General features: G+C 43.0%; 1 protein-coding gene across 1 annotated transcript in view; it reads right to left on the bottom strand.

Annotated features, from left to right (window-relative positions):
• Window positions 1–7,974: 7,974 nt before the first annotated feature.
• The window catches only part of LOC144610829 (OTU domain-containing protein 7A-like), a 70,841-nt gene continuing 55,150 nt past the window's right edge, over window positions 7,975–23,665 (bottom strand). The window contains exons 9-12 of the mRNA XM_078429758.1: window positions 22,374–22,523; window positions 14,276–14,387; window positions 13,879–13,963; window positions 7,975–11,584 (exon numbers count right to left, since the gene is read on the bottom strand). Coding sequence (XP_078285884.1) covers window positions 10,184–11,584; window positions 13,879–13,963; window positions 14,276–14,387; window positions 22,374–22,523 — 1,748 coding nt within the window. The 3' untranslated portion in view covers window positions 7,975–10,183. The remainder of the gene's footprint in view (window positions 11,585–13,878; window positions 13,964–14,275; window positions 14,388–22,373; window positions 22,524–23,665) is intronic.

The following is a 23,665-nucleotide window of genomic DNA, read 5'->3' as shown; positions in this document are numbered from 1 at the left end:
AGGGGTTACATTATTACATTCTGAGAAGTTATATAAAGTCAGTTTATTTAGTTGGTGGGGATACCAAGATGTAATGTACATTTTCTTTGGCCACATGTTCATTCCAAAGGGTAGTTGAGAGTGAACAAAACACGTCTGGAGTCACACACAATCAGATGGTGGCGTCAGAAAATTAGTAACTTAGCACAATACTAATCTACGGTCATCATTAGTGACACTAGCTTTTCTAATGAATCCTGATTTTTCCAATTGACTTGATTTTAAATTTCTTAATCCTGTCCTCTTGCATATGAAAAGTTTATCTGCTCAAACTCCCTGCTTTAATTGAACACTGCTGGCAAATGTCTGTACTGTTAGAGAGCATGGATTATGGGCCTGGTCACACATTCCTATGCCAGGGACCACACAGATAAAGCTCCCTTTCTTCTGCACCATCGGGCACAGAGCAGTGGCAGGATGACAACTGACACTGTCCAGAGTCTGGAGAAGGGTCCTGACCCGAAACGTCACCTACTCCTTTTCTCCAGAGTTGCTGTCTGACCCATTGAGTCACTCCATCTTTCCGCCCTGCTCTGCCATCCAGGCATGCTGGGGTGTCCGTTTGCCGTCCAGCAGCAAGTGAGGTCCCCAGTGGTGACCCTCCCTTTGTCCTGGCTACCTGGGGTGGAGGGTGCTTCAGGACCAGCAGTTTCTGCCAATGGGAGAAGACTGTGTGCCTGTTTCTAGGATATGTAGGAGTTTGCAGACCCTGCGTGAGGGTGTGAAGGGGCTGCTCCTCAAGCTCTGGCTGCACTGCCCTTCACACCTGATCTTTGGGCAGGCGGTGGAGGGCAGAGATCTCCTTGTCTCTCTGCTCCTGGGATTGGCCAGTGAACAGATGGTCAGTTTAGTGACCACTTGCTCTGCCGAGGCGACGTCCATGCTCAGTGTCCATTAGGTCCAGGACCCGTGGGTCTGGTCGGGAAAAGGAAGGTCATGTTTCATTTGAAAGTGCTATAAATATGAAATATTGTCATTTAAAAAAAAGACAGAATCGGATCTGGGAATAAAGGTAAAAGAGATAAAGGTTAGAAACAGTGGTAATTCCCTTTGGACTGAGCTATCAAATACTAGCAGGAAGGGAGGGCATGAGAGATGTGGAGAAAAGCTGTGCCTGACAACAGCTGAGGACAAATCCTGAACTGTGCGTGAGTTGGGGGGTGAGCCAGATGGTCAGATGGTCCAGGAGGATGGTGGGCATTGCCCCATATTGCCCCGCTTACCATGCCCACTGGGTCTCGGCGGGTGGATGCGGCAATCACCCTGCCTCGGGGCTCTGGGCATAACCTCCACGCTGTGTCTGCAACTGAACGGTCAAGTCCCTGCCCATAACACAATCCTCAGCTCTTAAATGGTCACACGTTGGCTTAGTGAAGCTCAGATCCATACTGTATGTCCAAAAATCAAAACCTCTGCATTTCACCAGATGTGAAAACCAAACACGTGAGTCTGCATGAAGCGGATTAGATACATTTATCATTGTAAAAGTGTCCTCTAATCACAAATCAACAGCACGGTTATAATCCTATTGGAATGAGGCTGCTGAGCCGATGAGTGTTTGGAATGAATCAGGTGTCTCCCCGTGTTGTTGAGGGTGGGCACTGCTGTGGCTCGGACACACTTCAGGCTGAAACACTTTGTTACGTACTGCCTGGTATGTGAACACAGATAAAACAGCAAATGCTGGGAATATCAGCTGGCTTTGTAGCATCTGTCGAGAGAGAAACAGTCAATGGTTCTCGTCCCTTCCCCCAATGGCTTATTCCCAGGATTTTAATTTTATTTTGGATTTCCAGCATGAGCAATTTTGTTGATTGTCTGAGCCATAAATCTGTCTTCATCGACAGGACGGTGGTGGAGAGAGTCATCAACCAAGCTCCTGGGTGTGCATATCTGAATTCCTGGGCCCACTGCATTGATGCAATTGCAGACAGCTCATTAACAACACCACTTCCTTAGAAGATTGAGGAGGTTTGGTAAGTTGACAAATATTCCGTGGGATCTCTACAGCTGTAGAGTAGAGAGCACGCTGACTGTTTGAATTATGACCTGGTCTGGTAACTCGGAACACCCATGAACAAAGGACACTGCCCGGTCAATCACAGGTCTGACCTCCCCACCATTCCATCTGTTGGAAACACTGCCTGAAAAAGGCAGCCAATATTATCAAAGACTCACATTACCCTGGCCACGCTCTCATTTTGCTGCCACCATCGGGGAGAAGATACAAGAGCCTGACAACGGTGACCACCATGTTCAAGAACAGCTTCTGCCCAGCAACCATCAGCTCTCAAACACTGTACAACACTAACACAAACATATAAGATTGTTACGGGATTGGACACGCTGGAGGCAGGAAACATGTTCCCAATGTTGGGGGAGTCCAGAACCAGGGGCCACAGTTTAAGAATAAGGGGTAGGCCATTTAGAACGGAGATGAGGAAAAACTTTTTCAGTCAGAGAGTTGTAAATCTGTGGAATTCTCTGCCTCAGAAGGCAGTGGAGGCCAATTCTCTGGATGCTTTCAAGAGAGAGCTAGATAGAGCTCTTAAAGATAGCGGAGTCAGGGGGTATGGGCAGAAGGCAGGAACGGGGTACTGATTGTGAATGATCAGCCATGATCACATTGAATGGTGGTGCTGGCTGGAAGGGCCGAATGGCCTCCTCCTGCACCTATTGTCTATTGTCTGTAACCTCAGCAACTATGATCTGTGAACTGTGTCCTTAGTTGCACAATGGACTTTGGTTTTTCACTATCAAGGTTACTTATTTATGGTTATTAATCTATTGAATTGAGTATTATTAATTTATAAGTACGTTATTATGACTATATCAAGCTGTAGCAAGTAAGAATTTCATCGCAACGTTGTCAGTCGCTGTGATAATTAAACTCTCTTGACTCTTGGATTGAGCATCTTCTCTACCAGAGTTCAAGGAAGGGGAACTAATTCTGTCTCAAAATTTCCAGCAAATGGGCAGGACATCATGGGCAGCACGGTGACGCAGCGGTAGAGTTGCTGCCTTACAGCGAATGCAGCACCAGAGACTCAGGTTCGATCCTGACTACGGGTGACGTCTGTACGGAGTTTGCACGTTCTCCCCGTGACCTGCGTGGGTTTTCTCCGAGATCTTTGGTTTCCTCCCACACTCCAAAGACGTACAGGTATAGAAACATAGAAAATAGGTGCAGGAGTAGGCCATTCGGCCCTTCGAGCCTGCACCGCCATTCAATATGATCATGGCTGATCATCCAGCTCAGTAGCCTGTACCTGCCTTCTCTCCATACCCCCTGATCCCTTTAGCAAAAAGGGCCACATCTAACTCCCTCTTAAATATAGCCAATGAACTGGCCTCAACTACCTTCTGTGGCAGAGAATTCCACAGACTCACCACTCTCTGTGTGAAGAAATGTTTTCTCATCTCGGTCCTAAAAGACTTCCCCCTTATCCTTAAGCTGTGACCCCTGGTTCTGGACTCCCCCAACATCGGGAACAATCTTCCCGCATCTAGCCTCTCCAACCCCTTAAGAATTTTATATGTTTCTATAAGATCCCCCCTCAGTCTTCTAAATTCCAGCGAGTACAAGCCCAGTCTATCCAGTCTTTCCTCATATGCAAGTCCCGCCATCCCAGGGATTAATCTGGTGAACCTTCTCTGTACTCCCTCTAAGGCAAGAACGTCTTTCCTCAGGTTAGGAGACCAAAACTGCACACAATACTCCAGGTGCGGTCTCACCAAGGCCCTGTACAACTGCAGCAGAACCTCCCTGCTCCTAAACTCAAATCCTCTTGCTATGAATGCCAACATACCATTCGCTTTCTTCACTGCTTGCTGCACCTGCATGCTTGCTTTCAATGACTGGTGCACCATGACACCCAGGTCACGTTGCATCTCCCCTTCTCCCAATCGGTCACCATTCAGGTAATACTCTGCTTTCCTGTTCTTGCCGCCAAAGTGGATAACCTCACATTTATCCACATTATATTGCATCTGCCATGCATTTGCCCACTCGCCTAATCTATCCAAGTCACTCTGCAGCCTCCTAGCATCCTCCTCGCAGCTAACACTGCCACCCAGCTTCGTGTCATACTTATGTGTATGTGACAAATAAACGACTATTGACTATTGAAACTTAGAGATGTTGCATTCAATTCCCTCGTCCAAATCATTAATATACACTGTAAATAACTGGGGTCCCAGCACTGAGCCTTGCGGTATCCCACTAGTCACTGCCTGCCATTCCGAAAAGGACCCGTTTATTCCTACTCTTTGCTTCCTGTCCGCCAACCAATTTTCTATCCACCTCAAAACTGAACCCTCAATACCGTGTGCTTTAAGTTTGTACACCAATCTCCTATGTGGGACCTTGTCGAAGGCCTTCTGAAAGTCCAGATATAACACATCGACTGGTTCTCCCTTATCCACTCTACTAGTTACATCCTCGAAAAATTCTATAAGATTCGTCAGACATGATTTGCCTTTGGTAAATCCATGCTGACTTTGTCCGATGATTTCACCACTTTCCAAATGTGATGCTATCACATCTTTAATAACTGACTCTAGCATTTTCCCCACTACCGATGTTAGGCTAACTGGTCTATAATTCCCCGTTTTCTCTCTCCCTCCCTTTTTAAAAAGTGGGGTTACATTAGCTACCCTCCAGTCCTCAGGAACTACTCCAGAATCTAAAGAGTTTTGAAAAATTATCACTAATGCATCCACTATTTCTGAGGCTACTTCCTTAAGCACTCTGGGATGCAGCCTATCTGGCCCTGGGGATTTATCTGCCTTTAATCCATTTAATTTACCTAACACCACTTCCCGACTAACCTGGATTTCCCTCAGTTCCTCCATCTCATTAGACCACCGGTCCCCCGCTATTTCCGGCAGACGGTTTATGTCCTCCTTAGTGAAGACAGAACCAAAGTATTTGTTCAATTGGTCTGCCATCTCCTTGTTCCCTATGATCAATTCACCTGTTTCCGACTGCAAGGGACCTACATTTGCCTTAACTAATCTTTTTCTCTTGACATATCTATAAAAGCTTTTGCAGTCTGTTTTTATGTTCCTTGCCAGTTTTCCCTCATAGTCTATTTTCCCTTTCCTAATTAAGCCCTTTGTCCTCCTCTGCTGGACTCTGAATTTCTCCCAGTCCTCTGGTATGCTACTTTTTCTGGCTAATCTGTATGCCAGATTATGTAGGTTAATTGACTGGGTAAATGTAAAAAAAAATTTAAAAATTGTCCCTAGTGTGTGTAGGATAGTGTTAATGTGCGGGGATCGCTGGGCGGCGCGGACTCGGTGGGCTGAAGGGCCTGTTTCCGCGCTATATCTCTAAATCTAAAAAAAAATCGAAATCATCTCATGTCTCAAACGTGGATCCGAGTGTTTGATGCACTCGAGGCTCATTGTGCAGGTGCAGCCCTTAATTACAAAAGCTAAAAGCATTATTGCTCATTGTTGGAAAGTTAGATACGTTATATTGAGCCCAGGTCACAGCACTTCTGGCCAATGAATACCACACTGGTTTCCAAATTGACATGATTGGGAGCAGTTCAGGGCAGGTTAACTGTTTCCATACCTGGAAAGGGTGTGGTTACCCATGAAGATGTGCTTACACTGGTAGCTAGAAGAGGAAGAGTTGTGGAGAGGAAGTCTCAGCTTGTGGGAGAATCAGACTGGGGTCACTGTTTACAACAGTTCGGGGGTGACCGTTGAGATATAATTCTCTAGGTCAGAGGATTGAGTCATTGGCATTCTCCTCCAAAGGGAAGTAGAAGAAGAATCTTTAATATTTTAGGTGGAAGGATTTGGATAGCAAATAAATATTACACAAAATAACACAAATTGCTGAAGTAACTCAATAGGTCGGGCAGCATCCCTGGAAAACATGGAGAGGTGACGTTTCGGGTGGAGACCCCTCTTTAGACTGATTGCAGAGGGAGGAGGGGAGACGAAAGCTGGAAAAGGAGAGAGGCCGGACAAGGACTGGCAGATAATAGGTTGACAGGCTGGGGGGGGGGGGGCAATTGATAAACAGATGGTTGGAACAAAGGCTTGAGATAAGAAAGGGTGTGAGACAGGTTTGAAGAGTTGCAGTTGTAAAGCTAGAGGGAGGAACGTGGGAGGGCGGTGGGGGGAAGGTGAATGGAGGGATGAAAATGTCCAGATGGGGCACAGGGGAAGGAGAGAGGGGCTGGTTTAGTGAGGGGCTACATAAAGGTAGAGAATTTGATGTTCACACTGTTGGGTTGTAAACTATGTTAGGTATGTAAATGGAATTTTATTCTGGTCATATAACATGTTTCAGCACAGCCTGCCCATGTGGATCAAGATCCCCACCTCCACTAGTGCCATCTGCCTGTGTTTGGCCCATATCCTACAAAACCTTTTCTATCTACGTACCTGCCCAAATGTCTTTTAAATATTCTTATAATACCTGCCTCAACTACCTCCTCTGGCAGCTCATTCAATGCACCAACTACCCTCTGTGTGAAAAAGTTGTCCATCAGATTCTTGTTACATCTTTCCCCTCTCACCTTAAACCTATGTCCTCTGGTTCTTGATTCCCCTACTCTTGGTAAAAATACTCTGCATTCACCCTATCTATTCCCCTTGTGATTTTATATGGCTCTGTAAGATTATCCCACAGTCCCCTATTGAGTTTTGGGGAACAAAATGATCCATGTGTACAAGTCCAAATATCCCTGAATTTAGCAAAACAGGTTGTTAAGGGTGGTACAGAGGCACACAGGATGGTTACCTTTGTTAGCTGGGGCATAGAATATAAGAGCAGGGAGGTCATGATAAAAATGTATTTAACGTTGGCTGTGCTACACTGAAGGAATGTGTACGTCTGTGGTCACTAGACTACAGGAAGGAAGGAATAGCACCAGAGAGTGCCAGGATGTTATCCGGGATGCAGTATTTCATTTTTGAGACTGGATGGGCTGGATTTGTTTTCCTTATAACAGAAGAGGGACTCGATATGGATAAGCAAAATTATGAGAGGCACGAATACACAGTTAGAAACTTTTTCCAATTGCAGAGATGTGTCTAAGATGAGAGTAAGGAATAGGTGGGTTAGAGGGACCTAAGGAAGATCATTTTCATTCAGAGGAAGCACATACACACATCTGGCCAAATCCTCAAATCGCCGAGGCATTGTAGACCAAGTGATGTTAAATGTGATGAGAATAAATGGGGACACAATGAATTGCAGATGCAGGAATCATGCATAGAACACACAATACTGGAGTAGTTCAGCAGGTCAAGCGGCATCGCATGAAGAGTCTTGTACCCAGAGCATTGCCTAACCATGTCCTCCGATGCAGCCTAATCCGCTGAGTTACTCCAGCGCTGTGTGTTCTATATATGATAGAGGTGGGCTCGGAGATGGTGGGCTTAGGACTGTTTCCGTGCTGTGTGACAATGATTATTGTACTGAGCTGGACAGCATTGTACAGTGGAATAGAGAACAATGATGGCTACATTTTCCCAATCGTAAAATATGCATTAATTAATTATATGCTTTGTATACAGCTTCATTACACAAAGCTGGCTTATTTTTAACTGATGTTGCTGAACAAATCCTGAATCTTCAGATAATGCTTGTAAGGCTAAAGAACAAAGCACCAATTCACCCAAGCCATGGCTTCCTTGGATGCCGACTTAGAAAATAAATGTGTAACATTAACCTCTCCTCAGTGACCAGGTTCAATCGCTCAATTTCCAGATCATTTAATACATCATAAAATAAGACTGTCAATTTCTTTCTTGAAATTAAACCATGCAAGACATTTTCTAAGAGAATCTTCTTTCGTGATTCCCCATATAACCACTTAGTCTGTCAGACTTTCAGATCAACAATCTACAATTAAAACAGTATTATTTCTTAATTTTATAAAGGCACAGAAAACATTGCGATACAGAAAGTCGGAATAACTTGGGTTTTAATTTTTCAGTGCAAGTTGGGTGACAAACATTTAAAACAATGCAGAATATTATGATCAAACAAGGAAGAGAATGTGTCACACAGTGAATGCTCAATTTGGTCGCATCCTCTTACATTAAGTTCAATCCATTATTTAATCTTGGACGTTATTGCCAGATATTGTTCAGGATTTGGCATTATATTTCAACCACCTTTTGAAAACTAGTTTATGCTTCCGACCATTTGAAAATCTTAGGATGATTATATACAGAAAAATAATCCAGGAACAACCAACCTAAGTTAAACAAAAGCTACTATGTTGTTCAATATTTAAAAGGACCTCATCCTGAATTTACTATTATTTTCTAGAAGTCAAAATGCTTTAAATCTTTACTAAAAATGTTAGCCACACCTAAACTAATTTCTTGTTCTGAAAACCAACAAAATAATGATTATTTTTCTTTCAGTTTTTTTCTTTAAAGTTTCAGTGAACTCTTGCTTGTCCTGAAAGTTCACAATAATCAGTAAATATTATACAATTAACCCAAAATCTCCTTAAATTTTCATGGAAGATTCAACAGAAGATTTCTCCTGTGCCCAGTGGAAGGAGGCTTTGGATGGAACAGTTTAGGATTTTAACCTCACTTGCATTTCCCACAAGAATCTCCCCCAAGTACAAGGGGAACACACTGATCGCCTGGGCTCAGGATGGATCAGAGACAGGCAGCTTCCCACATCATGCTGGAGTTTGTTTTCCTGTATGAACAGTGCTTGAGGCAGCAAAACTGCTGGGTTCCATAAACAGCAGAGATAACACAGGAATTCCAGTCAAGTATTATGGTGAAGTTAGTTAGCTCTATTTGCATTCTTCGCTGCACTTTTTGGTTAATTGAAGGAACAGTGTTAAGGGGCGAAGGAAAAGGTTGCAAGGGTCATACAACCAATTCAGGTTGTTGGGGGTGGGAGGGGGCGAGTGGGGGAGGTCATGAGGAAACCTCATCCTCTATTTTTGCTTCTGTCATCGTGTGCATAGTGCTAAGATCAATGTAGAATAAAGTATTTCCACAGTTTAATTTCATATTAAAGCAGAAGACAAAATCATTGAAAATAAATGCTACACAGAAATAGTTGCTTTACATTTTTAAAAGAACTCTAGTAAATGCTCCCTTGTCATGACTTACAGAATATCTGGATCTGGAGCGTCACGGTGCTCAGCTGCTAACCTAGGCCACTGTCTAATGCTCCTGTAAGCAGATGAAAAGACAAGTTTAGCCAGATGCGACTGCTTGTGAATTTTTTATGTCAGTCACCAGGCAAGTGAATCAAAGTTTTTAGATTTTGGTGGAAGGTGCCCTGCTCATTGGCTTTCCTTCTCTTTCCAATTGCTTTGCATCTGTAACAGTAAGTGCTGTTTGCAGGCAGGAAATTCAAGATTAGTGTGCATTTTTCTTCTTGAGATATTCTAAGCTGAAACAGCAAAATAAATTTAGCAGATGCACCACATGGAGCCGAGGCTTTAATTGAAAACCGGAAATAAGCTTTGGGGAAAAGCTTTCCTCAAATGAAGTTGCATGTTGACGAAGTATCAAAAGGTGTGAACACTCAAGCCACTCCTTGGACCCGTAAACATACATCATAATGCTGCTGTATGCCTCTAATTAGTTTCAGCAGTATAGTCATCTACTAAAGTGGCAATTGTGTTTTAATAAAAAGCGCAAAATATTGCTTTGCAGCACATTTGTGAAAATAATATAAAAATAATTTCTATATTACAATTTTTAAACTTTTGCTTGTAAAGTTCCATCATAATGCATCTTCCAGTTCACAAACACATAAATAATTGGTTATTTTCTGCTATATGTTACTTTTACAGTTGTAATTAATGTGCAAATTATCTTGCAGTAGTGTAATTAAAAAAAAACCATACATGTTGGAATATAATCAACTATTTGGTAACAGTCCATTGAGTAGTAACACAAAGGTTTCATATTGCCCTGGAGTCAGGGTGTGGTTCCAATCCCAGAGGCACAGATTCATCACTGTTCCAATAGATCCAACTCCACAGATCCAGGACTCTTGAAAGGTAATGAACAGACTCTTGATCCTGATTTAAAGATTTATACTTAACAAATTGCTCATCAAAATATTTGTAATTTTCCAGAGTTGGTTCATACGGAAAAGCTGGAAGAACTTTCCAGACAAGCATCACAGTCAAACAGATCTGTTCCCTCGATCCCTGCGCTTGAGCTCGTCCTTGTAGCAGTAGGAGCAGTAGAGCTCGGTCTCCGGGCGTCCGTAGAAGGGGCAGTTGTGCTGTTTGCAGCGGTTCTGTTGGAGTGAATAAGGCGTGGCTGCCACACCTCGCACTTTGCTTTTCTCTCCACTCTGTCTCACAAAGGAAGGGGCCTCATCTGCGTATTCCAGGTAATCACTTACATCACCAGAACCAAACCCATTCGTATATGTGTGACTTTTGTGTTCAGGGGGCAGCAAACATTTCAGAGGTTCCATGGTTTCCACAGTAGGGAGCCCTGACAGGCCCACAGGGCAATAGTTTTGATAAGACAGCGAGCGACTATGTTGTGGGTAAGTAGCACAGGTTTTCAGAGAGCTGATGACAGGTGACTGATTGTCAGATTGATAACTCGATGGCTGTGATCTCACCTCAGATACATGAATGACATGCTGTAGCAAAGCTGGCGTATGGGTGAAATGGGCAGTGAGAGTTCCAGCTTTAAGGGTTCCAGTGTTTGGTGGTGAAGTGCTCATCGTTATCTGGTCACTGATCCCCTGTACGTTTGGGTTCAGGTGACCTATATGGCTTTGAGAAGAGCCTTGAAATGTGTCCTCTTGTGAATTTGGTTCTGACTTGTTTCTCCGAGATGGCTCTTGCTCCTCTTTTTTACATGAAGAGTTGTTGCACGTGCTTTTACTTGAGTTGCTGCATGTTTTTCTTTCTGTCTCTTTGCGCCGCTGTTCCTGCTCAGCATTGAAGCGCTCCTGAGCAGTGGTCAGGTAATAATTAATCATCTCCTCGTGAAACTGGTGCCTATGACTGGTCAACAGAAGACCTGCAAAGATGAACTTCCTCTCTCCTTGCATGGCAGCTCTCAGTATGTTGAGGCTGAGTTTGACATCGGTGCTGTATTTCCACTGATCAGATTGTTTCTCTACTGGAGATTTAACTGAGGCAGTTGACTTATCTGTAGGGGATGAGCTTGCAGAATGCGATGACTCCTCCTTGCTTCCTTTCCGAGTTTTGCTGGACTCTTTCTTCTTGAGTTTCTCCATTGTGTCTCCGTTGCGCCCATTGCTGGTGCTTCCCCGGCTGATCTTTCCATGCACCAGGCCGCCAAGTCCTCCCATGTTTTTCTTTAGTTTAATTCCCAGAGTTTTACTTAGGCTTCCAAGCTTGTTTGCAACAGAATCTGTCCGGTTCTTTTCCTTATCCTTCTTTTGTTTATCCCCTTTCTCTTTCTCTTTCTTGTTTCTGTTTCCATTCAGATTGGAGTTGCTGCAGATAGAGTCTCTGTCTGAATCCATTGAGTCAGCTAGAGAATGAACATCCTCCCCTGCTGAAGCAGTTGGTGACTCTGGTTGGGCCAAAGGTGCCTGTCAATACAAATTATCCAGGAATAAGATAAAAACAAATCTGACCAACACTATACGAAAACTATTGAGAAAAACATAATTACAAAGTCTGCCTGCAGCTCTTCGACTGGTCCAATTTACACAATATCTGGCGACAATATCACCATCTAGTACCTCCCCTAACCCCCTCTGTGAACAAGCTTTGAGTAAGTGCATCAGGCTTATTGAGCTCATGCTGATCATTTGTCACCTATAAATGCACTGGCATAAAATAATTGATCCTTGTCAAGATTCATCCCAAGTAGCTGCATAACTTGTCTGATCTACAAGTTGTTCCCACACTGAGACAAACATTGTGTGCTGCTCGTGGAAGTGTCTCTTTGGCATGTCTAAAACTTGTTGGTTGTCTTGTACAATGAGATGTCAGTAAGGGAATGCTATTGGCTGGTACATTCCAGGCTGCAGGACCACATGCCAAGGGACGTTTGGTGCCACCAATGCCAAGGAAGGACCACCATGCCAGGTGTGCTGCCACTGAATGCTGAGTGGCTAAGCCCTGGGTAAAGGCCCCTCTGGAAGTTGCATTGTTGAAGGAGACCACATATGGTGCTTTGCAGATAAAAGGAGCTAACTACAAATGTATACAAGTGATCACACGATGAATATATTGACAATGAAACTTTGAATGTAAAGAAAGCTATGCATTACCTCTGTGCTTCTTGTATACAGGCCTTACATTTTCCAAATGTACAAGTATTTGGGACACCAGGGGGATGGGGAGAAGTTATTGAGAGACAAGAGAGGAGATTGCAGCGAGATTACAGGTGAGGTCCCAGATGACTGGAGAGCTTCTAGTGTTGTTCCTTTGTTTAAGGAGGAAAATAGGGATAATGCAGGAAGTTGTGCCTCATGTTGGTGGCAGGGAAGCTATTGGAGAGGACTCTCCAATAGGATTTGCTATAATTTGAATTGGAATGGGCGAACTGGGGACAGTTTGCATGGCTTTTCCCGCAGCAAGAACTTGATTGAGATTTTCTAGGAGGTGACATCAATGAGGGTAGGGTCGTGGATGTTGCCTACATGTATTTTAGTAAAGCATTTAATAAAGTCGCTTATGGCAAGCTGATTCAGATTAAAATGTAATGGGATCCATGGTCACTTGGTCGTGCAGATTCAGAGGTGGCTTACTCATAGAACTGAGAGGGTTGTGGTGGAAGAGTGTTACTCTGGCTGGAGGTCTGTGACCAGTGGACTTCCACAGGGATCTCTGTGCTTGGACCTCTGGTGTTTATGATATATATAAATGACTAGGATAAATTTTTTGAAAGGTTAGTTATTAAATTTGCAGATAACATCTACATAAGTGGAGTTGTGGACTGTGAGGAAAGTTGTCAAAGTATACAGTGCAGAAATGGGTGGGGAACTGGCAGATAAAATTTAGTCCAAGCAAGCATGAGGTGTTGCACTTCAAGAGGCCGAACGTAAGAGGGAAATATACAGTTAATAACATGACTGTTAACAGCAATGATTACAGAGGGTTCTTGGGGTGCAAGTTCAAAGCTCCCTGAAAAGGCAACACAAGTAGATAAAGTAGTACAGAAGGCTTGTGGTATGCTTGCCTTCATCAGTCAGGGGATTGTGTAGAAGAGTCAGGAAGCCATGTTGCAGCTTTATAGGACTTTGGTTAGGTTGCATTTGGAGTATTATATGCAGCACTGATGGCCCCTTTACAGGAACAATGTGGAAGGTTTTGGAGTGGTCGCACAACAGGTTTACCAGAATGTTGGCTGGACAAACTTGGATTGTTTTCCCTGGTCAGAGGTTGACCTGATAAAATATTATTAAATTATGAATGGCATAAATAGGGCAGTCAGAAACTTTGCTCCAGAGTAGAAATGTCAAAGACTAGAGGGCATAGCTTTAAGGTGAGGGACAAAGTTTAGATGAGATATTCGTAGCCAGGGTGGTGGTGCAGGCAGATATGACTAGCATTTAAGAGATCTTTGGATAGGGACATAGACGGGCAGGGAATGCAGGGATATGGATCGCATGCAGGCAGATAAGGCTTGATCCTGGCATGATGTTCGCAGATATTGTGGGCATAGGGTCTGTTCCTGTGCTGTACTGTTCTATGTTCTAAGGTATTTAAAGCTTTCTGACAATACCGTAAGGCTAATTTACAATGTAATTCATGACAATCTTTCACACAGAGCCAAGATATCTTTTCCATTGAATCACTGGAGCAATGGTCCATATGTCGATTATATCACAGCACGATCCTTTGGTGCTTCTCGTACAAGGTTGCAGGGAATTACCCTGGTTTCAGCAGGAATACAGATCCAAGACACATTCATGTAGCTGTGCAGGAGGTGAAGTTTTGCTTCCAGGGAGAGGATCAAACTGGAATAGAAGAATACACAGTGACAAAAGCATCAACACAGAAAACAAACAAACTTCAACAGCTTCAGTGATAAATGTGGAAACCTTGATTGTGAAATTAAGTTGTACAAACCCAAACAATCTGGATGTCACCAGATGAAGCTGAAAGTCAGTGTTCACAACTGGCAAATGAAAAGACTCTGCACTTACTACTTGGATTGCAGAGCATGAATTAATACTGATGCCTGGAGTAGTTCATTACCTGATCTATCGTACTAAAAGGGATAAAAGATCACACCAAAATTAATATCGCAATGAACCATACCCACTTACTTAGCCAGTTTGGTGTTGTCATTGTCATCCTTTCCCCATTCCCAATCCTTGGGATCCGTTGCAAAGTGCAAAGGTAGCAGTTTATGTTCTGAATCAGTCAAAGGAATTGCAGCTAAATGACAGATAGCACAGCACATTAAATAAAAGGGAAAATGAAAACAATTAGCATCCAAGGCAAGGTGTCCACAATGACAATTATATTTCATGCTGTACGTGTTCCTTTGCAAACTTAGTGACATTAAAACATTAAAATTCCAATCATGAAGGTCGAACCTTCATGGATTAATTTTATCTGTGGCTTATATTGGCCACACCTGGACAGCATCACCATGACTGGATTCCATATCTGTGCAACATCAAGCAAAATATGTGCAGGAATTGAAAACAGAATGCCTTGAGGGCAATCATACACATTCATCTGTGCAGTCGGGGGAGGATGTGAGGAAACTGCCAATATGGCTATGCACCATTTCCCAAATGTGAGCATTAATCTAGAGCACAACAATTTTATCCACAAATTCAAAAGAAAAGAAGCTGAGATGTACTGATTAAAACAGAGATGGACAAGAACAAAACTCTGCCATGAATAAAACAATCTGTGGTATCCTAAACCCAATTAATCTATAACACCAAATTGAGCCACAATCTATAAATGTTACTCTCAGATGAATGTGCTTGTTTCTGCACACAGATGCAATATCAGGGTGTGGGGATGCATCCCAGGTTGTAGAGGGAGATGCAAGTGGCTTGCCATGATCTGTCTCCCCCTGTACACAGGGGAAGAGTCAGCTCCAGACTGATCCAATAATGATCCAACTCTACAGCTTTCTCTGGCAGCTCATTCCATATATCCACCACCCTCAATGTGAAAATCTACCCCTCAGGTTCCCATTAAATTACCTCCCCTCACCTTAAATTTATGCCCTCTAGTTTTAGACTCTTCTACATGCGGAAAAAGACTGACAATCACTTTATCGACACCCCTCAAGATTTTAGATGCCTCTGTAAGGTGACCTCTCAGCCTCCTACAATCCAGGGAAAAAAGTCCAAGCCTACAGTATACTGCCTTTCCATATAGCTCAAGCACCTCCAGTTCTGCTTAATGACATCCAGCCTATAACTGGGTGACAAGAACTGTGCCAAATACTGCAAATGTGCTCCAACACCTGGACTCACAGCCGAGACAATTGTAGGCAAGCATGCTAAATAACGACAACCACCCAGTCTAACTGATTCTGACTATCGACTCTGTCCAGGAACCCGGACAGTCCTTTCAGGTTAGGCAGAGGTTCGCTTGCACCTCCTCCAACCTCATCTACTGTATCTGTTGTTCAAGATGTGAACTCGTACATCAACGAGACCAAAGGTAGACTGGGCGATCATTTCGCTGAACACCTTCACTCAGTCCGCCTGGACCTATCTGATTTCCCGGTTGCTAAACACTTTAATTCCCATTCCCATTTCCACACTGACCTTTCTGTCCAAGGTCTCCTCCATTGTCAGAGTAAGGCTAAATGCAAATTGGAGGAACAGCATCTCGTATTTCGCTTGGGCAGCTTACAGCCCAGGTGAATATTGATTTCTCTAACTTCAAGTAACCCCAGCATTCCCTCTTTCCATCCCTCCCACACCCAAGTCACATCAGCTTCTCATTTTCACCCAACAAACAGCTAACAATGGCTTTCCTTTATCATCGTTACATTTTTGCATATCTTTCATTCATTGTTCTTTATCTCTCTACTTCATCGTCTATATCTCGTTTCCCTTTCCACTGACTAGTCTGAAGAAGGGTCTCGACCCGAAACGTCACCCATTCCTTCTCTCCAGAGATGCTGCCTGTCAACTGAGTTACTCCAGATTTTTGTGTCTATCTTCTGTCTAACTGCATTGTTACTTTCAGCGAATTATGTCCCTTTATCACTGTCTCTTAGTTCCACATCACTCTCCACGACTCTACCATTTCCTACCCTGGTTTAACTTACCAAAATGCTGCACCTTGCACTTGTCCATGTTAAATTACATCTGCCATTTCTTGACACATTCTCCTTGTTCATCTCGATCCTGTTTGTAATCTTAGATAACCTTCTTCACTGTCCACTTCTCCACCAATTTGTGGGTCATCTGCAAACTTACTAACCATGTTAACAACATTATAGACAATAGACAATAGGTGCAGGAGTAGGCCATTCGGCCCTTCGAGCCAGCACCGCCATTCAATGTGATCATGGCTGATCATTCTCAATCAGTACCCCGTTCCTGCCTTCTCCCCATACCCCCTGACTCCGCTATCCTTAAGAGCTCTATCTAGCTCTCTCTTGAATGTATTCAAAGAATTGGCCTCCACTGCCCTCTGAGGCAGAGAATTCCACAGATTCACAACTCTCTGACTAAAAAAGTTTTTCCTCATCTCTGTTCTAAATGGCCTACCCCTTATTCTTAAACTGTGGCCCCTGGTTCTGGACTCCCCCAACATTGGGAACATGTTTCCTGCCTCTATGCCTCTAACATGTCCAACCCCTTAATAATCTTATACGTTTCGATAAGATCCCCTCTCATCCTTCTAAATTCCAGTGTATACAAACCTAGTCGCTCGAGTCTTTCAACATATGACAGTCCCGCCATTCCGGGAATTAACCTAGTAAACCTACGCTGCACGCCCTCAATAGCAAGAATATCCTTCCTCAAATTTGGAGACCAAAACTGCACACAGTACTCCAGGTGCGGTCTCACTAGGGCCCTGTACAACTGCAGAAGGACCTCTTTGCTCCTATACTCAACTCCTCTCGTTATGAATGCCAACATTCCATTGGCTTTCTACACTGCCTGCATGCTTCCTTTCAGTGACTGATGCACTAAGACACCCAGATCACGTTGTACGTCCCCTTTTCCTAACTTGACACCTATTCTTACCACCAAAGTGGATAACCTCACACTTATCCACATTAAACTGCATCTGCAATGCATCCGCCCACTCACACAACCTGTCCAAGTCACCCTGCAACCTCATAGCATCTTCCTCACAGTTCACATTGCCACCTAGCTTTGTATCATCGGCAAATTTGCTAATGGTACTTTTAATCCCTTCATCCAAGTCATTGATGTATATTGTAAATAGCTGCGGTCCCAACACCGAGCCTTGCGGTACCCCACTAGTCACTGCCTGCCATTCTGAAAGGGACCCATTTATCCCCACTCTTTGCTTTCTGTCTGTCAACCAACTTTCTATCCATGTCAGTACCCTACCTCCAATACCATGTGCTCTAATTTTGCCCACCAATCTCCTATGTGGGACCTTGTCGAAGGCTTTCTGAAAGTCGAGGTACACCACATCCACCGGCTCTCCCGTCAATTTTCCTAGTTACATCCTCAAAAAATTCCAGTAGATTAGTCAAGCACGATTTCCCCTTCGTATCACGATTATCATCCAAATTGCTAACAAAGGTGACAAACCATAATGCATCCAGCATCAATCCCGTGGCACACCACTCACTGGTCACAGCCGTCCAATCTGAGTAACAACCCTCCACTACCACCCTCTGACACCTTACACACAGTTTTAGGAAAGTTACTGGATCCAAATGCTGGGAGATCTTATCCCTCACAACCCATTCCAGTAACTTTCCTAAAACTGATGATGGAAGGCCACAATGTCTTTGCTAAAAGATGATGCCAGGGCTCCCACAATTTTTTCCCCAGCCTCCCACAATGTTCGAGGATATACTTGATCGGGTCCTGGGGATTTATCTACCTTAATATGCCTTAAGACTACCAACACCTCCTACTTTGTAAAATGGATATGTTCCAAGATATCACCACTCACCTTCCTTAGTTCCTTATCTTCCACGACCTTCTTCACAGTAACTACCGTCAAGAAATAGTCATTTAATACCCTGCCTATTTCCTGTGTTTCCACACCTAGACCACCACATTAGATAGACACAAAATGCTGGCGTAACTCAGCGGGACAGGCAGCATCTCTGGATAGAAAGAATGTAACGTTTTGGGTCGAGACCCTTCTTCAGTCTCAGTGGGTGACGTTTTGGGTCGAGACCCTTATTCAGACTGTCTGCAGCCTGTTCTGCTAAGTTACTCCAGCATTTTGTGTCTATCTTCGGTTTAAACCAGCATCTGCAATTCCTTCCTACACACTGGTGAGACCTATTATTTTCCCAGTTACCATTTTGCTCTTAACATACATATAGAATCTCTTAAGTGTTCTCCTTGCTCTGGTTTATTTTCACCCACATGTTTAGACTGCAATGTTGTATCCTTATTGTTTTGATGTGGTTATGCTTTATTCTTAATTGTTAACTGTATGTTTGTGTTGTCATTTGTGGGCGGAGCACCAAGGCACATTCCTTGTATATGCATATTTGGCCAATAAACTTATTCATTCATTCATTCATTTACCTTATCTGCAAAACTATGCTTTCTTTTTGCCCCATCCCCTGGTATATTGCTACTTGTCTGATACTGCTCAAAGTATTTGTTTGATCGTAGCTGACATAAGCCTCCCTTGTTTTCTTGACCAGTGCCTGGTCTCCTTGTCTACAAGGGTTCCTTAATTCTGCTAGCCTTGCTCTTCACTCTAACAGGAACATGTTGGCTCTGAACTCTCCCAACCCCGCTACACTAACATCCCTTTCCATGCAAACAGCCTCTTACAAACAACCTTTGCAAGTTCATGTCTAATGCCATCAAAATGAGCCTTTCAATTTAAAACGAACTTATGGGCCAGTTCTACCTCTTCCTTGACTATTTAACAACTAACAGAATTGTGGGCACTGACCCCAGAGTGCTGCTCCAGTGACCCCAGAGTTACCTGCCCACTCTCATTTCCCAATAATAAGTCCTGTGTTATCCTCTCCCGAGTTAGGCCACCTATCTATCATTTGAGAAAGTTTTCCCAGACACTTTTAACAAATTCTGTCCCATCCAAGCCCTTTGGATTTACAGGAAATATTACCACAAGGAGGTAGCTAATATCATGAAACATCCTGGCCATGCTGTCATCTTGCTGCTACCATCGGGAAGGAGGTACAAGAAGGAGCCTGAAAACCATGACCTCCAGGTTCAAGAACAGCTTCTTCCCATCAACCATCAAACTCTTGAACCCTCCTGCACAGTCCTAACCACAACCCTACCTCAGCACCCAACTATACAGCACCCAACTATATGGATTTTGTACAAGATGTTACTATGTACCTCAGTTTGCACGATCATGGCCCGGTTTACTCAGTATCACTATTAATTAATTGTATATTTATCTTTATATCTATATATTTATTTATATATCTCTATATAATGTGCCTGTAAAGGTGCAGCAAGTAAGAATTTCATTGTTCTGGTCCTGGTGCATATGACAATTAAACACTGTGCTAAGGCAGTAATATGAGGGAAGTAAAAATCACCTACTTTTGCAACCTCAGATTCTTATTCTTACAGCTAACTGCGATCTCCCTAATTCGTTGCTCTAATGAATGGCCTGTAAAGCCATCCCGTCAAAGTGATCATTCCCTTCTCATTTCTAAATTCCTCCCTTGTCGCCTTCCTGGATGTTACCCCACAAATATCCTCTGCAAGTACTGCTGCCATGTCCTCGCCCTCCTTTTTTACAATGTCTCAGATATCACGAACTGTATCACATCTGCCCCTCAACAGCAATTAGTAGCTATGCTATTGAAGATGGAATAAACTTTAATCCACTAATGCAAGTTCAAAATACTGTTTTTTAGACTGATGCATGCATTGCTCTTTATCAAATGATGATAAATGGTTCAATCAAATATCTGATTTGCTAACATATAAAACACAAATGAACTGTCACATAAAGTACACCAGCAGATGGCAATGAGGACTACATCCTCTGCCTGCCTGCCACTGTATGTTTCTTTTTTTTTCCTAGTCAGATGTGCAGCACTTTGGTCAACGTGGGTTGTTTTTAAATGTGCTATACAAATAAATTGACTTGACTTGACTTGACTCCTAAAATGATGCTGAACTGTGGGTGGGGCTGTGATGTTTCCTTAAGTTCCAGAACGTAAGCTGGAGCTCTACTGAAATTTTCAATGGATTAGATTTTCCAGACTTACAGACACACATACTTGGTTTTAAAACAAAACATTTATAATTAAATTTGTGTGAATATCATAAATCAACTTGACCATTTCCTACTTACATCATTACCTACGTACACAAACCCTTGTATTCAATCACCTCCATAAACAGTCCGATCATCTCGTCAGCCACCAACAGCAAAAGAATATGATACCAAAACAAGTGCTTTGATGCATCTGTTGTTATGAAAAGGCAAAAGCTCTGAGCTCGATTTCAAGATGCGATTTCCCCTCATCTCTGTCTGGAACTCGGTGCAGGACCCAGCATCCTCACACCGGTGACTCTAGGAACACTCCACTTTAAACATATCCAGTGCTCCGTCCTACCTCTGCTTTGCACTGCCATTTACATCACTGCATACACCAACAGACTACCTGGATCAACTAGCTTCCTAAAACATCACCTTGTCAGGCACCCATTCTATGGAATAATCCAAACTGATTGTCTCGGCTCAGACAACATTAACCATATGCTCTAAATGTCCAGAAAAAGCACAAGGAAACAATGGTTGAATTATTAGCAGGGCAGGACAGTATCAACCTAATGCAGCATGGAGTGGACCAGATAACTGGAACAGCAGAGTGCTGAAACAAACTGGGAGTGCTGGATATTAGGGTGAAACCACCATCAGCACCTGGATGGAGAAACCGACTGGCTCATCTCCAATAACCCTTTCATATGTTAGCATTTCTGGGAATATCTTGCTTGGGTTTAAGGATAGTAGCACAGATCCAGAGTGCCACAGAAAGTACCAGCCACTGTTTTTTAGATTTTAATGTTCTTGTTTACATTACTTAGTTTGTTGCACTACCTGTTCGCAAATCATAGTTTCCTGTGTAGAACTGTGACGTGCTTATCTACTTGAGACTTGAAGTTGAAGCACAATTTCCTCTCCAGCCCACACACATTATACTGCCAGTTCTCACCCGCATCTTCTCTCAGCAACGTGCCTATTGTGCTTTCAGTTCTCACCATCTGCTCAGAGGCAAGAATGCCTCTCAGTAAATATAAATTAAACTGCAATGGTGGAAACACAAACGCACAAGCTGACCTTTCTCCACATGTATTCACAGATAAAAAATCATTATTATACAGGACTAAGTGAAGCAGCAGATGGGTGATTCAGCCTTTGAGAAGAGACCAAGCAGATATCTGCCATCCTGAGGTTATAAGAATAAGAGGTGATCTTATTAAAACATACACACATCTCAGGTGGCTCACAGGTTAGATGCAGGGATAATATTTTCTCCGGCTGACGTGTTGAAAACTAGTATAAGAAAATAACTGCAGATGCTGGTACAAATCGAAGGTATTTATTCGCAAAATGCTGGAGTAACTCAGCAGGTCAGGCAGCATCTCAGGAGAGAAGGAATGGGTGACGTTTCGGGTCGAGACCCTGAAGAAGGGTCTCGACCCGAAACGTCACCCATTCCTTCTCTCCTGAGATGCTGCCTGACCTGCTGAGTTACTCCAGCATTTTGTTGAAAACTAGTGGTCAGTCTCAAAATAAGGGTTTAACCCACAGGACAGAGGTGAGGGAATCTCTTTACCCAGAGAGTGAGATTCACTCAATAGGATTGTGAAAGTTTATTGCTGAGTACATTCAATATGTGGAATGAGTGATATTTGACTATTAAGGGACATGACATGCTGAAACATGTTGTTGAGATTAACCATCAGCCACATTCTCATTGCATGTTCGAGCAAATGTAAGGGAATGAATGACCACTGCTTAAATTCCTTGTGCATTGTTATAATGCTGAATTATTTGTATCATTTGGTTTAGGCAAAGTTGGATTAACATCTATATTTGGTGCTGAACTAAGAATTGCTTCATCAACATTCAAGATTAATTTGAAAGTGGAGTGTCTGCCCAAATGGTTAAAACATGTATCAGTGATCTCCCGTTGTGAAATTGCCTTTTAATCTTGTCGCCAGTCAGTTGGGCTGGATGGTGTATTAGACAAGCAAGCATAAGTACCTTGTTCCCTTTGTTGGTCATTCTGTTCCATGGACACAAGTGCAGAGAAGTGGGCCTGATCGTAGGCTAAGACTAAAGGTGAACAGTGGCATCTGTTAGGAGGTACTTCCAGAGGTAAGTAAATCCCTCCAAAAGGTATTGGTGCAAATGCTGCAAAAATAAAAATCATTTCATCAGTGCACTGCAAAAATGTTAATTGAAATACAGATGAAGCTCAACCAGTAACAGTTCTTCACAATACTCTAATGAATGACATCACTGAAACGTTCGCTTGACATTCTTGATTGAGTACTGATTGGCCTGTATGCATTTTCTAGTGATGTTTAGGTAGTCTTTCTCCTTCAAATTCTAACATCATTTGCTGCATTCCATAACAGAAGCCTAAAGTGCAATTTAAAAGCTATATAGTCCAACATACTATATTGAGCTAATGTTTTCTAAACCACTGAAGTGCACGCATTCCCGTTTTAAGTGACTGCTTTGGTCTCTTGTGCCTAAAGTAGTTTTAAATTAAGAATGATTAAAATAATTGGCTTGAGTTACATTGCTAGCGTTGATTTTGATCGTTTCAATAGTTCTAACACAGTTTACAGATCATATAGTTTAAAATCCAAGTAAAACAGCAGTGTAATATTCAGGAGTGTTTGATTGTCATTATTCACTGGGAATAGAATAATGAAATTTGAGCGAAGAAAGACACAAAATGCTGGAGTAACTCAGCGGGACAGGCAGCATCTCAGGGGAGAGGGAATGGGTGACGTTTCGGGTCGAGACCCTTCTTCAGACTGAGCTGCGATGCATCGGCAATCTTCTGCCAATGAAAATCTAACTTTAGGCAGCTTTACAGCATTAATAGGAATGTCCACAACCTACCAGACATTACAGCAAGGACTGAGGAACGGGAATAGGCATGATATGCATACGTTAGGCCTCCAATGCTGATTCAAAGCACTCCGTGATTACCGACTCAAGAGGGAATTCTCCCATTCCATGTATACCTGCTGCATATCATTGCCTTAATTCTCCAACTCCAGATCCATGTACAGATTAGATTAGTCGCAAAGAGATTGAATCTGTGCTTCTCCATTCCAACACGTTGTACCTCAGCTCATCTAATGTTAACAGCATTTTTTCTTTAATCTTTGATATTATTGTTTCCTTTGAAAAGATGCTTAAAATGTCAGACTTTAATAGAGCAGATGCTTGATGGCAAAGCAGGCCAGACACCGTGGGACAATTGAGAAGGGACTGTTTTTGGAAAATGCACGTCCCTTTTTTGATTCCACATCTGT

Source organism: Rhinoraja longicauda, chromosome 38 (assembly GCF_053455715.1).
Source record: "Rhinoraja longicauda isolate Sanriku21f chromosome 38, sRhiLon1.1, whole genome shotgun sequence".
NCBI classification, from domain to species: domain Eukaryota; kingdom Metazoa; phylum Chordata; class Chondrichthyes; order Rajiformes; family Arhynchobatidae; genus Rhinoraja; species Rhinoraja longicauda.
The sequence above is the reverse complement of the archived record's forward strand: the minus strand, read 5'-3'. Positions and strand labels throughout refer to the sequence as shown.